This window comes from Stylophora pistillata, chromosome 1 (assembly GCF_964205215.1).
Source record: "Stylophora pistillata chromosome 1, jaStyPist1.2, whole genome shotgun sequence".
NCBI lineage: Eukaryota > Metazoa > Cnidaria > Anthozoa > Scleractinia > Pocilloporidae > Stylophora > Stylophora pistillata.
This window is the reverse complement of record NC_142519.1, coordinates 32,961,809-32,975,714: the sequence shown is the minus strand read 5'-3', so window position 1 is coordinate 32,975,714 and position 13,906 is coordinate 32,961,809. Positions and strand designations below refer to the sequence as shown.

The 13,906-nt window shown below is 39.6% G+C and overlaps 2 protein-coding genes and 1 pseudogene across 2 annotated transcripts; all 3 read left to right on the top strand.

The window, feature by feature from the left end:
- Positions 1 to 2,658: 2,658 nt before the first annotated feature.
- LOC148742156 (uncharacterized) lies at positions 2,659 to 4,476 on the top strand. The gene is made up of 2 exons (XM_088752416.1): positions 2,659 to 2,810; positions 3,108 to 4,476. The coding sequence occupies exon 2, from the start codon at positions 3,149 to 3,151 to the stop codon at positions 4,223 to 4,225; it is 1,077 nt and encodes a 358-aa protein (XP_088608542.1). The 5' UTR covers positions 2,659 to 2,810; positions 3,108 to 3,148; the 3' UTR covers positions 4,226 to 4,476.
- A 4,820-nt stretch (positions 4,477 to 9,296) lies between these two features.
- LOC148742155 (uncharacterized) lies at positions 9,297 to 10,311 on the top strand (annotated as a pseudogene).
- Positions 10,312 to 11,400: 1,089 nt separating this feature from the next.
- On the top strand, positions 11,401 to 12,614 carry LOC148742154 (uncharacterized). Its single transcript, XM_088738486.1, has one exon. The coding sequence runs from the start codon at positions 11,416 to 11,418 to the stop codon at positions 12,388 to 12,390; it is 975 nt and encodes a 324-aa protein (XP_088594612.1). The 5' UTR covers positions 11,401 to 11,415; the 3' UTR covers positions 12,391 to 12,614.
- The last annotated feature ends 1,292 nt before the right edge of the window (positions 12,615 to 13,906 follow it).

Here is a 13,906-nt window from a genome sequence, read left to right as displayed (position 1 = left end):
AAAGAGCAGGCCATGAATATGTTTTTGAGATAGATTTGCAGAGGAGAGATAATAGATACTTAAAATTACCTCTCCTCTGTACGTCTATCCAATTACGACAGGTCAGTTGAACCAAGGAAGTCTGGAAACCTAGCACTGCATCAGAAAAGCTCATTTATTACGTTAACCTGTCCATCATCCGATCTGATCTTTCTTGGTACGCCACCTGACTGCTTTACAGCGTCCAAATAGTATTTTGCAATCACTTCTGGGTTTTTGTTTGTGGAGCCCACCTCCAGCCAAATAAGCCTTCTTGAAAAGCCATCGATACATCCATGCATGCTGAAGCCATAGGGCTTTAATTTATCGTGGCCATCGATATGCCATATGAAATTCGGTCCTTTCGAGTGGTAAGCCCTTCGACGCAGCCTCTTTTTTCGTCTGCTATTCACGCCATCAGGATCGAGTTCTCTGAGACACCTCATGACGGTTGCTCTTTTAACAATAACCCCCTTCTTTCTGAGCCTGGACCACATCTTACGGTATCCTACAAAACAACCACTTTTCCTAAGTTCCTTCTCGATGGCATTCTTCAGTTGATCATCAGATATGGTGGATCTTCTCGACAGGGCTAAGGATCGAAGACGTCTTTTCAGGGTTGATAAACTGATAGCTATGTCGTGGAGTTTCAAAAATTCAAGTATTTCCAGATTGCTGTAGCCCTGTTTGAAGTACTGTGATATAAGTTCCAGCTCATTTCCGTCAGAATTATCACTGTCGCTCATGCATGGCGTATATGTTGGTAACGGCATTTTGTACTTTGTACTTTGGAATCAAAATGGCGGAAAATTAAAATTCCCGCCCTTTCAGTGTACAGTTGATGAAGGTTCAATCGAGGGAGATCTGGTGACTACTCAAAAAATATAACTGGACTGTGACCCAAAAAATAAAACTGGACTGTGACCCAAAAAATAAAACTGGACTGTGACCCAAAAAATAGAACTGGACTGTGACCCAAAAAATAAAACTGGACTGTCAAAAAAAATAAAGCTGGACTGTCAAAAAAATAAAACTGGACTGTCAAAAAATAAAACTGGACTGTCAAAAAAATAAAACTGGACTGTCAAAAAAATAAAACTGGACTGTCAAAAATTAAAACGGGACTGTCTAAAAAAATAAAACTAGACTGTCAAAAAAAATAAAACTGGACTGTCAAAAAATAAAACTGGACTGTCAAAAAATAAAACTGGACTGTCAAAAAATAAAAGTGGACTGTGACCCTTCTGGGCCATCGTAGAAAATAGTTCATCATCTGTTAACTTTTCCGCTAGATTGATTTTGCACGTTTGCTAGCCTTTTTTATTTTTTTAAAAAAAAGCATTAATACTATTCGAATGACATTAGATTTTGTTAGACATTTAAGAATAAATATTAGCGAGAAAAACACACAACGTTTCGATGACTCCATGTCATCATTCTCAAGTGAGAAGAGAATAAAAATGAATAGCTAATTTATACCGTACGAAGGTGACAAACGTAAAAAGTTAAAAATTTTTTTTAAAAAAAATTAAATAAATAATTGCGCGTGTTGAGTTCATAAATGTAAACTATTAAATAAATAGTTTCGCGCGTATGGAATCCGATTGTTTGTTCAAAGAGGGCTTCATCTTCTTTATGAAAAGCATTTCATGAACTAAACAGTCCAGTTTCCCGGTGCACTTTTTAAGTACGTTGAAATGCTTGGTCAGGTCGCCGATGGTTTGTAGGCCGTGGTCGTTCTTTAGTTGTTTGCCGATGGCCGAATTACGGTGCTCATTAATACGTTGATGTAAATGCCGGCTGGTGTACCCGACGTACTCTGCATCACACAGATCACATTTATAATTATATACAACGCATTGTTGGCTAACTATAGGAGGTTTAGGCTCACGTACTTTGAGATCTTCACAGATTTTGCGACTCTTGAACACGGGACGAAGGGATGAACACTTATGGCAAACGCATTTCTCTGTTCTATCGAAGAGAAACTAGATCAAGACAACAAGCTCCCTGAACAAGCTCCCTGAATTCATACTGCTGGCAAAAGTGGTGGCATTCTATCTTCCTACGTCAATAAGGTTAGGAATATATACATACATAGGAATACATATATAGGTTAATTAACCACCACTCCCCCATAGGGCTTTTCAGGGCCATTCAAACTCTCTCCTTACCTGCTGCCCTTATTCGTTTCTGTTTGGCTGATTTGCGGAAAGAATTATTTCTTTTGCAAGCCAAGAGATTGGACTGTAGACAATCTGTATTTAACTTTACCATTACATGTGTTTCCTGCAATTGTCGTTTTACTTCACTTGTGGTTAAAAATATTGTTCAAGTTGTAAACTTTCAGCTGTTTATCACTCAGTCGAGCAGAGCAGAAAACATTCACAACATTTACACATTTTGTTTGATTTGCACAAGTATTTGAGGTTACTACTCACACCAACACACATTATAACATAACCAAACTAAAGCGCGCGCCCTGATTGGTCGATTTAGCGTCCCCCATTTGCCCATGGGTGTACGCTGCTGACGTGAGCAAATGTTTCGTAGGAAACTGTTTCTTTAAATAATGGCTGGAGTCTCTTCTGCCGGAAATATGGAAATGTCTTCGAATTTTCGGGAAAATGAGACAGAAATGCCATCCTTTAAATTATTTGATTTCTCATTTCTTGAGCCACCTACAAAGAGATTTGCGAGTTTAAGTGAAAGCGAACTCGAATTGCTTGTAAGCGAGCGGCACTCCAAAAAGACAAAAGAAACCACAAACTGGTCTGTGTCCACATTTAAAGGTAAAAAGCAGCTATCAGAGATAACCTGACAAAATTTAAAATTTTAAATTTTAAATAGGCTTCGATAAAGCTAAAAATAAGAACAAATTAGTTCCTGAAGCCTTTACCGATGAGTAAAATGTTTGTAACCGTGGAACCCCATTTAATGCTGTACGTAAACAATCTTGACGAAACCTTTTAAATTGCCTTTGTTAAAGAGCGTTTACGATGATTAGAGGTTAAAATACTGAAATTGAAAATTTAAGGTCTTAAAAAAAGAGAATTTTGACAGACCGTTTCTTTTTCTGTTAATTTCAGCTTGGTGTACAGAAAAAAAAATTCAAACCCCGCTTGAAGAGATGAGTATCGGCCAGCTGGATCAAAACCTACGAAGGTTCTATGCAGAAGCCAGAACGAAAAAGGGCGAAGATTACAGCAAATCTACCTTACTGGGATTCCGACACTCAATGGAAAGATATCTCAATGCCCCTCCTTTAAACAGAGGCCTAAAAATTTCCACTGATTCGAGATTTTCAAGATCAAACTTGATGTTAGATGCACAAATAAGAAGCCTTAAGCGAAGCGGCAAAGAAAATGTCACACACAAACCTGCTATCGAAGAAGAAGACCTCCAGAAGTTGAAATCCAGCAAAGTCTTTTCCTTCTCTCAACCACTTTCCTTCCTGAGGAACGTTTGGTTTCATGTTGTCCTTTTTTTTTGCCGAAGGGGCCGTGAAGGTCAAAGAAGCTTGACAACGAAGAGCTTCAGGTTCGAAATTGATGCGGCTGGACGAAGGTACGCAACAATGAGCCATGATGAAATGTCAAAGAATCATCCTGGAGGATTGAACAATGTAGAGAGCACAGAAAAAGAAGCAAGAATGTATGAAACACAAGATCAAGGAGACGGCTACAAAGCGCTGAAACTATACCTGCAGAAAGTCAATCCAAATTGCACTGCCTTTTTCCAGTATCCGAAGAAAAACTGTGCAGCCGAAGATGCAGTTTGGTACGAAGCACGACCGCTTGGAATACACAGCCTCGCTAAAATGATGAAAAATATAAGCGAAGAAGCGAATTTATCCAAAGTTTACACAAATCATTGTGTAAGAGCTACTGCCATCACTCTCTGGTCCAACGCTGGGATTTCTAACCGCCACATCATGGCCATTTCAGGACACCGCAGTGAACAGTCTCTGGTGAGCTACAACTCTCGTTCATCGACATCACAACTGCACAACTGCAGTCAAGTCTTGTCGAGAGCCTTTTCTTCCTCCACTAACAACCACAGCCAGTCATCAGAAGTTTCTAAGCAATCCATGTCGTTCCAGACCAAACAAGTGGCAACGAAATCGCTTTTCGGTGACTGCAGTATTCAAAACTTGCAAATTGTTTTCAACAATTCTTCCTCCGAAATTGAGTCAATTTTTAAATGACATTTGAGGACGGTTTTTTACTTTCGTCAGAAACTTCGCTCGTGATTGAGCAATTGCAACGATTAGCTGTAGATACAAAGCTCAGAAAGAGCTTTTTTCCATGAATTTCAGTAAACATGATCACATTTGTCTTCGATTGACTTGACGAGCAAACCCGTGCAATGCCTAGTTTTCGCGCTCTTGTTTTGTTTGGTCATGTAAGACTACACGAACATTTTTGGTTCAATAAAAGGGAAATTCTATGGCTACAATGTATCGATGTTATGTTATAAAACAAATGGTGAACACCACAGCGTACACTATTGAGTTATGGATGCACTTGGGAGGTTTGCTAAGCACTCAAGAAGCTAGAGTCGCTCTCGGCTATCGCCTCGAGCGACTCTTACGCTTCTTTCGTGCTTAGCAACCTCCCGCGTGCATCCATAACTCAATAGTGTACGCTGTGGTGTTTACCATTTGTTAATTAGTGATGTATCCCTCATGAAGAACTGTGTTATAAGAACTGTTTTGCATAACTTTATACTGGTATGAGTATGCTTGTCATGATGCTAATTTTACCACAAATTTAAATTTATCATTTCAGATCATGTGAGGTTAGTAAGAATTTTGTTTTATTTTTAATAAAAAGTTTAATATCGTTATTAAGATATCCTTTTTTAACACTCAGTATATTCTGTTGTTGTCATGCAAATAGTTACCTAAAAAAAGTTTTTTTTCTTTAAAGTAAGATCCCTTCCTGCAAGATTTTGCCAGGGTTGGTCGCCCTCATTTCCCAAATAGTTCAAACAGTGTACACTTCCAATATGCTGAAGGATTTTTTCCCACTAAAATAAAGAAATTAAAACGATCAAAACTGAGGCTCTTAATTGCCCAAGAGAATGTGACACTGTGACTCACTGGCTTTGAAAATCTAAGGCTCTGTGGGCCAACTCGTGAATTGGATTAGCCAATGTAATTTGTGTCGTCAATAGAAATGGGTGTTTGATTTCCATACTAGGGTATGAATAATGAACATTTTGAGGAATATGATGTAAAATTAAATTAGGCCTCAAAGACACAAAATATGGCCGGATTAGGATTTAGAGTAAGACAATCACTGTTCCAGATTTTATTGTAAAGGTTTGTGGAAAGAAAGTTCAAAAGGGTGCTGTTTTGTTTATCATACAACTATTGAATGAATGAATGAATGAATGAAAGCCTTTATTTAAAGAGGGTAGCACTTAATAGCCAGAGGCTAGCTAATAAACTTGTGGCCCTCACAGATTACACAACTATATACAATCAGATAAATATGTAAGCTAAAATATGTAAACATTTAAAATAAGCATTTAAAATAAGACAAGATTCAATTAAGAAGATATTATTAAATAGTAAAATGATGCAAACATTGTTGTTTCTTTAAAATCTTGGCAAACATGTTCTTTTTAAAACATGCAATAGAATCTAGTTTCCTAATTTCAATAGGTATACTATTCCACAGTCTTGTAGCCGAAACAGCGAAAGAGCATCCTCCCTCTGATTCTCTTTTGTATTTAGGACAAACAGCATTAATGCTTGAATATCTAGTGTTGTGGGAGTGCCGCTTATTATTCAAAATTAGGTGTTCATTTAGATAATTCGGCAAACGCCCATTAATTCGCTTATACATTATTATGCATTTATCTATCTTATGTTGCTCATAAAACGGAATCCAACCTAGCTTGTTAAACAAAGCAACTGATGGTGTCGTGCGATCGGCATAAGAAATAACTCGTGCCGCACGTTTTTGCAATCTTAAGATCCTATAAACCGACTCTTTGTCGCAATTTTCCCAAACTAAGTTAGCGTAAGACATAACAGGGCGAATAATGCTATTATAAAACTGAAGTCGCTGTTTAAGAGGTAAACAGGCTCGAATCATACGCAGTATAGCGATTCTAGAGGCCATCTTTTTACATACTTTCTCAATATGTTCATTAAATGACAATTTGCCGTCAATTTCTACTCCTAATAAGGTAGCACAATCCACATTATTGAGCTGTTTTCTGTTTACAGTAACAACTATGTCACTTCTATTTATGTCAGCCACACATCTTTTCCCAGTGATCGTGAGTACTTTAGTCTTGTCTTCATTTAATGGGAGCTTATTTGCTGAAGCCCATAATTGAATTTCAGAGACAGACTTATTTAGTGATGAACTTAAGTTGGCTAAGTTTTTCACATCCGCAAAAGCGTTGACAGTAGTATCGTCTGCGTAAAGGTCCAACTGAGCACTTGTATACAAGGGCAAATCGTTAATAAACAAAACGAAAAATAAAGGACCTAAAATACTGCCCTGAGGGACTCCATGCAACATCAAAGCTTCGCTTGACTCACTCCCATTTACACGGACAATTTGCTTCCGATCCGACAAATAAGAGTGACACCAGGCAAGCTCCCGGTTGACTATACCGTACAGCTCCAACTTGCGCAACAATAGCTTCTGGTCCACCATGTCGAAAGCCTTTCGATAATCGACCAAGACCATGCCGCATACATGATTGTTATCTAAGCCGAACAAAAGATCGTCAACTAACTTAATTAGAGCAGTCTCGGTACTGTATATCCCACGAAGCCCAGACTGGCTAAAATACAACAAGTTATTATCCATAAGAAAAGCATATAAAGAATTGTGCATATGACGTTCGATTACTTTTGAGACCACTGGTAGCACAGAAATCAGGCGATAATTAGACGGATCACTAGCCGCACCCTGTTTGAACAGTGGTGTCACGTTAGCGGTTTTCCAACGAGTAGGAAACTTTCCTGTGGAAAACGACATGTTGATAAGCCTTGCTATGCTTGGAGCTAAAATAGGAGCAGCAATACGCAAAAACCTGGCGCTGATTTTATATCATTGCAGAGGGCCAAAATAATGGTGAATAAGGCGACATTTAGGAGTTTTAAACCAAGTAATCTGTAACCTATGACTAGCAGGAGCTGGAACAATGGCGGATGACTTGATTCGCATTTGAACTCTGGGAAGACTTAAAAACGGCACACAGAAAGCTTTTGCGACAACAAATCCTTCCAGGCATATATCCCTAGACGCTTATCTTCCAGGTTCAATGGGTTGCGATAAATGGAGTTGAAAATTAAACTTGAAACAAGCCAAAGTGTTACCGAGCGGCCGAGGGCCGACTTACACATCGCCATGTCACATCCTGACATTGTTCCAATATTGAGCTCAGTATTTATATGTGATGCAAGCATAGGAGTAGGCTGTAAAAGCTTATGCGCTGGATGGAACGCTCGGACATAAGGATACGCATATATGCATAAGATTATTAAAACGTTGCCTTCTTTCTATGCTTATACTGTCTAGTTAAGACTTGGTTGGCATAAGCGTAAGGATAAAAATAAGCGAAAGACTTTCGGGCAATCAGCAAGCACTATACTGCTTATACCAACCATGTCCCTATTTAACATAACATCGACCGAGCGCTTGTGCCCGTGTTTATGTTGCAGCTGTGCCCACCTGCGCATTAGCTTGTTACGTATATGCTTATGCTTGTGTTGCAACTGAGTACCGCGCGTGAACCCTGCTTCGCACTTCTGAGATAATTATTAGCGTGAGGATGAAAACAAGTACAAGGATGTTCACACTAATAACATACGCATACACAGTGCGAGTTACACCATTGAAGAAACAGCATATCGATTGATTGAACTTATGCTTGAGCTTATTTCACTGCATCAAATGCATTCAAAAGCCTAAAATAGAAAAAGTTTACGGGAATCGACCGAGCGAGCGCCATTCATCACATCATACCTACAACTCGCTCTTGCGCATGCACGCAATTCACGTGTTAAAACGGAAAGATTATTGCACAATTATTTCCATGCCAAGTACAATAATTACAGATATTTTTCAAAGGAAATTGGATGAAACATGAATCAGAGTGTCCATAATGCGCCAAGAAGTTGGACTCTTGACAATCTGTATTCAATTTTGTCGTTTCACTTTACTGAAAGAGAGATTCTGAGACCTACAACATTCAGGCATGGAATCTAACTCTCTTGTTTCCTTGCTGCTTTGACTTCTTTCTGTTTTGCTGATTCAAGGAAACAGTTATTTCTTTCAGTACCAAGTTAGTTTTAGTTGCACACAAGCCTTCACAGTAGCAGTTGCTCTAAAGAAAGCTCTTCAAACCCTTACCTCCTGTGCTTTTTGTTTTCACCGTTTTTGGAATAAATTTGTTTGCGTTGTTCATTTAATGAAACTGAACCAAATCTGTTCACATAGGTGTATCAAGCATCTATCAATTCAACAAAATTATATTTTGATACTTGCAGATGATTGAACTGTCCCTGAAAAGAGTAACTGCCTGTGTGAGGATCACATGACCAAAGCGTTTTCTTATATAAAAAAAAAAAAAAAAAAGAAACAGTGATAGCCACGGCCTGTTTTATTCTGAGCTGTTCCTCTACAGATATTAAGCTCATTGGGAAATCAATATGTGTACCCAGACATCCTTGATATAGTTACACACCTCAATGTAAACATCTACATATACATCTACATATACATCTACATATACATCTACATATACATCTACATCTACATCTACCAGTGCTCTAAGCTCAATTTTTCAAAAAGTCGCCGTTTGGCGACTTTCAATTGTAAAATGGTCACCATAAAAAAAAAATTAGTCGCCTCCCTCCCCCCCCCCCCCCCTCAAAAAAAAAAAACAGAAGGGGAGGACACTTCATGATATATTACACGATTGGCTAATGCGCCGAACAGCACGTTTTATCACTTAGGTTTGCTACTGTAAGAGAAAGAAAGGAAGAGACTGTCTAGTAGCAAAAACGATTTATTTCAACATTACAAAGCTGCTGAGACCGTGCAACATTGCCAATTTCCCCTTCAAATCGATCGAATTTGCCATTTTTTTACTTAGCAGTCGAGTTTCTGAACGACGAGAGGCGAAAAGAGAAATGCAGGTGATGCCGCCGCTTGTACTATTGATTCTACCTCGTTATCGTGCTGTAAGATCACATGAGATAGCAAGCGCATGCGCCAACTCAGTGTAAGCTTACGCCTTCGACAGTCCAAATGCGCTTTTAGAACTGAGAGAAAAAACGCCGCATCTTCTGCTGTAAATGGCTGACAATCCATCTTTAACCCCTCCTAAAGAGGTCAGGGGTAAGGAAAAATCCTCTAAGGAGGACCTTAGCACTGATGAAGTGCGTAAATCAGCTGGAAAACCAGCCTCACAGAAAGGCGGGAAAAGGCCTCCAACGGCTCAAGCACCCATGAACTCGGCGAACGAAGGAAGTTCTGGTGTTATCCTAAACGCGGCAGCTCTTGGTTCCGTTATTGCCGAAGCCCTCAAGGGTTCATTTGAAGGCCTACGGGATTCAATGAACGCGGGTTTCAATGACTTGAACAGTCTGATTGCATCACGTTCAGGCGGAAATGGTGACGAAGACTCGGCCGATGATTGTGATTCGAGTGTGTCTAAGGACGATGTTGAATCACTGGTCGAGGAAGAGCCACCCGCCAAGAAAAAGAGACTAAACGAATAAGGAAAGAACAGCAATCCTCTGATTACTAAGCTGACAAAAACCCTACAGCTCACCGAACATGTCGGTCCCGCTATCGACGGGGAACTTGCATCACTTGTGGATAAGATTATGAGGGAGAAAGGTAACGAAGACAAAATAATGGAGTTAAAGAAACAACACGAAACTCCCGAAAATTGCGCCACCCTGTCGGAGACAAAGGTCAATCAGGGTGTCTATCTAGAACAATTTAGATGAGTCAGCTCGGTCAACTGACTTAAAATTCCAAAAGGTTCAGAAAAGCCTGATTAAAGGAATAATAGTAGTCGTATCAGAAGTGAACAAGTTGATGGGCAACTCAGAAACTCAGAAAGAAGATACTGTTAGTGCCCTAATGGATGGGCTGCTACTCTTGGCAAATGCTAACCAGGAGTTAAACTATCGACGGAGAGCAGGAAGCAGGAGGGGAAGAAGAAGAACGACTAAGCTCAAACCCTATTCAGGTTAGTCTAACAACAAATGAATTTGCTGGTAGGGTGAGGCATTTTCTTTCAACATGGATGAGTATCACAGCAGACCAAGATATATTGGATATGGTACAGCACTTCCACCTAGAGATTGCAAATCCAACTCAACTAAGGCTAACTAAGTGAAAGTAAAAGCTAACTGTACAGCAATGCAGCACAAGCATGAAACCACCATCACCGAGCTAGCCCAATTAGTCGGCACACTTGTCTCCAGCTTACCTGGGGTACAGTTTGGGAAACTTCATTATAGGAAACTAGAGATAGAAAAGAACTTGGCTTTAAGAGAACATAAGGATAACTTTGAGGCTCTCATATCCCTGTCCCCAAGTGCAAAAGATGATCTTGCTTGGTGGATTGAAAATGTAGATATGGCCTTAAATCCAATATCACATGGAAATCCTGTCATTGAGATTAAAACTGGTGCGTCAAAAAAGGGTTGGGGTGCATACCTTGATGGTGATACAACACAAGGCTTGTGGTCTGCTACAGAAAACCAATTGCACATCAATGAGTTAGAATTGAAGGCAATTCACTTGGCCTTGCAAGCTTTTGGTAAAAGGCTAAATAATAAGCATGTCAAAATACTTTGTGACAACTCAACAGCTGTAACATATATTAATGCTATGGGTGGAACAAAATCTCCAAGTTGCAGTCAAGTGACATATGACATATGGGATTGGTGTGTAAATAACAACACCTGGTTAACAGCAACTCACATTGCTGGAGTAGAAAACACTGAGGCTGACAAAGAGTCCGCTTATTTAATGACCGCACTGAATGGGCCTTAAAAAGGGAGATCTTTACACAAATAACTACCCATTGGGGCATCCCAGAAATTGATCTATTCGCAAGTAGACTTAATACACAGCTCCCCAGTTTTGTCTCTTGGAAACCTGACCCAGCCTCTTGTTTTGTGGATGCATTTACTATTAGCTGGGATTCCTTGTATATCTTTCCCACCTTTTTGTCAAATTCACAGATGTTTACAAAAAATTTTGGAGGATCAAGTACCACAGGGAATCATGATCTTACCATTTTGGCCCACTCAAGTTTGGTGGCCACAACTTCTGAGAATGATAATTGCAATTCCCTTTCTGTTGCCAAAGCACCAGGACCTACTTTCAAACCTATGCTGGCATGTCTCCTGTCTGGCAGTCCATCCAGGATCAGGGTATTTCACAAGCAGCTGCAAAGCTCATCATGGCTTCATGGCGAAATGGAACAAAGAAAAATTACAGTACCTACATCAAGAAATGGCAAAACTTTTCTGTTCAAAGGCAAATCGATCACACTCAACCATCTGTAGTGCCTATGCTTGATTTTCTCACTGTGCTATATCAACAAGGCCTTACATACAATGCCATCAACACTGCCAGAAGTGCTTTGTCTAGCTATGTTACTTTAGAGGATGGGACATGTGTAGGAAAACACCCATTAGTGTCCAGGCTGATGAAAGGCATTTTTCAAGAAAAACCTCCAAGACCAAAATACACAGAAATTTGGGATGTGTCAATTGTCCTGGAATCTCTCCAGTCTCTATCCCCTGTGGACCCATTGTCATTAAAGGAACTGACGCTGAAACTCGTTGTGTTAATTTTATTAGTTTCTGGCCAAAGAGGTCAGACAGTACATATGTTGAATATTGACCGCATGTCTTTTTCAAATAATTGCTACACCTTCCAGCTTGTGGGACACCTGAAGCAAAGTAGATCAGGAGTTAACAACCCACTTGTTAAACTTACAGCTTTTGAGGATAAAACGCTATGTGTTGTATCTACATTAAAAGAGTACTTAACAAGAACACAAAACTTAAGAGGCTCAGAAGGCCAATTGTTTGTTAGTCATCAAAAACCTTTCAGGAAAGTTAGTAGAGATACTATAAGCCGGTGGGTGAAGACTGTTCTCACAGACTCTGGAATTGACACTTCCAGATTTAAACCACACAGCACAAGGGCTGCCAGTACCTCTGCAGCCAACAATGCCTCAGTAAGTCTTGATGACATTCTGCAAACAGCTGGGTGGTGCTCTGAGTCAACGTTTGCCAAGTATTACAAAAAACCTATTGTTAAAGAGAACATGTTTGCTGACAGGGTACTCAGCACTGTAAAGTAACACACATGTGTAAAATAAAAGTTTTGCCATGACAATGCTTAATGTTCGTGTTGCTTCAAAATCTCATGTGATCTTACAGCACGATAACGAGGTAGAATAGTAAAATTAAACGAGACTTACCTGTAAGTTGAAGTTTGATTGAGATTCTACCGAGTTATAAAGTGCTGGGAGATTACATGCCCTCCCACCCACCCTAATGTAGTGTGGTGCCTTGAATCACTCACATTAAGTGTTTTGAAGACTGAGTTGGCGCATGCGCTTGCTATCTCATGTAATCTCCCAGCACTTTATAACTCGGTAGAATCTCAATCAAACTTCAACTTACAGGTAAGTCTCATTTAATTTTACTATTAAATTCGTCCTATTGTTGATAATTTTTCAAGTAAGTTTCTCTTTTAATCTGTTGGTCGCCAATTGGCGACTTTCGCCAGAATTTTAGTCGCCAAATATTTTTTTCACTCGCCACGGCGACCAAAATGGTCACAGCTTAGAGCGCTGTCAACGCAACTAGTACTGTGACTGCTTCCTGTTTTTTAGAATTTAATTTGTCTGAATAAGAGGTGTTTGATGAAGTTCTGTCCTCTTGATCCTATTCCAACCAAGCTTCTTAATGAGTGCGTAACTACTGCCTCCGATTACCAAAATAATTACCATTTCGGTTGATTCTGGTTATTTTCCGCACACCAGGAATTGTGCTCTTGTGCAGCCGCTGCTGAAAAAGGATGGATTACCCCTTGTCTTTAAGAACTTAAGACAAGTTAGTAATTTGGCATTTATTTCAAAGCTTGTTGAGACTGTGGTTACCAAGCAACTACAACATTATTTAAATTGTGACAGTCTGTTCCCAGTGTTCCAATCAGCTTATCGACAAAACCACAGCACAGAAACTGCACTGCTTAAGGTTACGAATGACATTCTCTTGAACATGAACAATCAGTGTGTTACTTTGCTAATTCTGCTCGACTTGAGTGCTGCCTTTGATACAATTAATCATGACACCATGCTACGTCGACTCATTTGGTATACAGGGAAAAGCCTTCTCCTGCTTTGCATCCTATTTGTCTGGAAGAACTCAGCGGATAATGATCAAAGAGTCATTATCTAAACCTATTGTTCACGAGTGAGCTTTTGAGATAATTAAACATCATCTGCCCATGATTCACTGTTATGCTGATGATTCACAAGTTTACCTCTCATTTAGTCCGAATGACACAGCTAAACTTGCTGTGGTGAGGAATATGGAAGACTGCATGAGAGACATTTGTTCTTGGATGTTGAATAATGATCTTCATTTTAATGACGACAAGAACGAATTCCTCCTCATTGGTTCATCACAACAGCTGCGAAAGCTAGATAATATCAGTATATGTGTGGGTGACTCAGATATTCATCCCGTGCCACTCGGGAGAAGTCTTGGTTGTTGGTTTGATTCTAGACTGTCCACGGCATCACACATCACAAAAATCTGTACCTCTTCATTTTACTTTATTCATAATATTCGTCGGATCAGAGAGTA

Excerpts from the sequence above, each read along its gene's own strand:
- LOC148742154 (XM_088738486.1), top strand. The coding sequence starts at position 11,416 with ATGTCTCCTGTCTGGCAGTCCATCCAGGATCAGGGTATTTCACAAGCA.
- LOC148742156 (XM_088752416.1), top strand. The coding sequence starts at position 3,149 with ATGAGTATCGGCCAGCTGGATCAAAACCTACGAAGGTTCTATGCAGAA.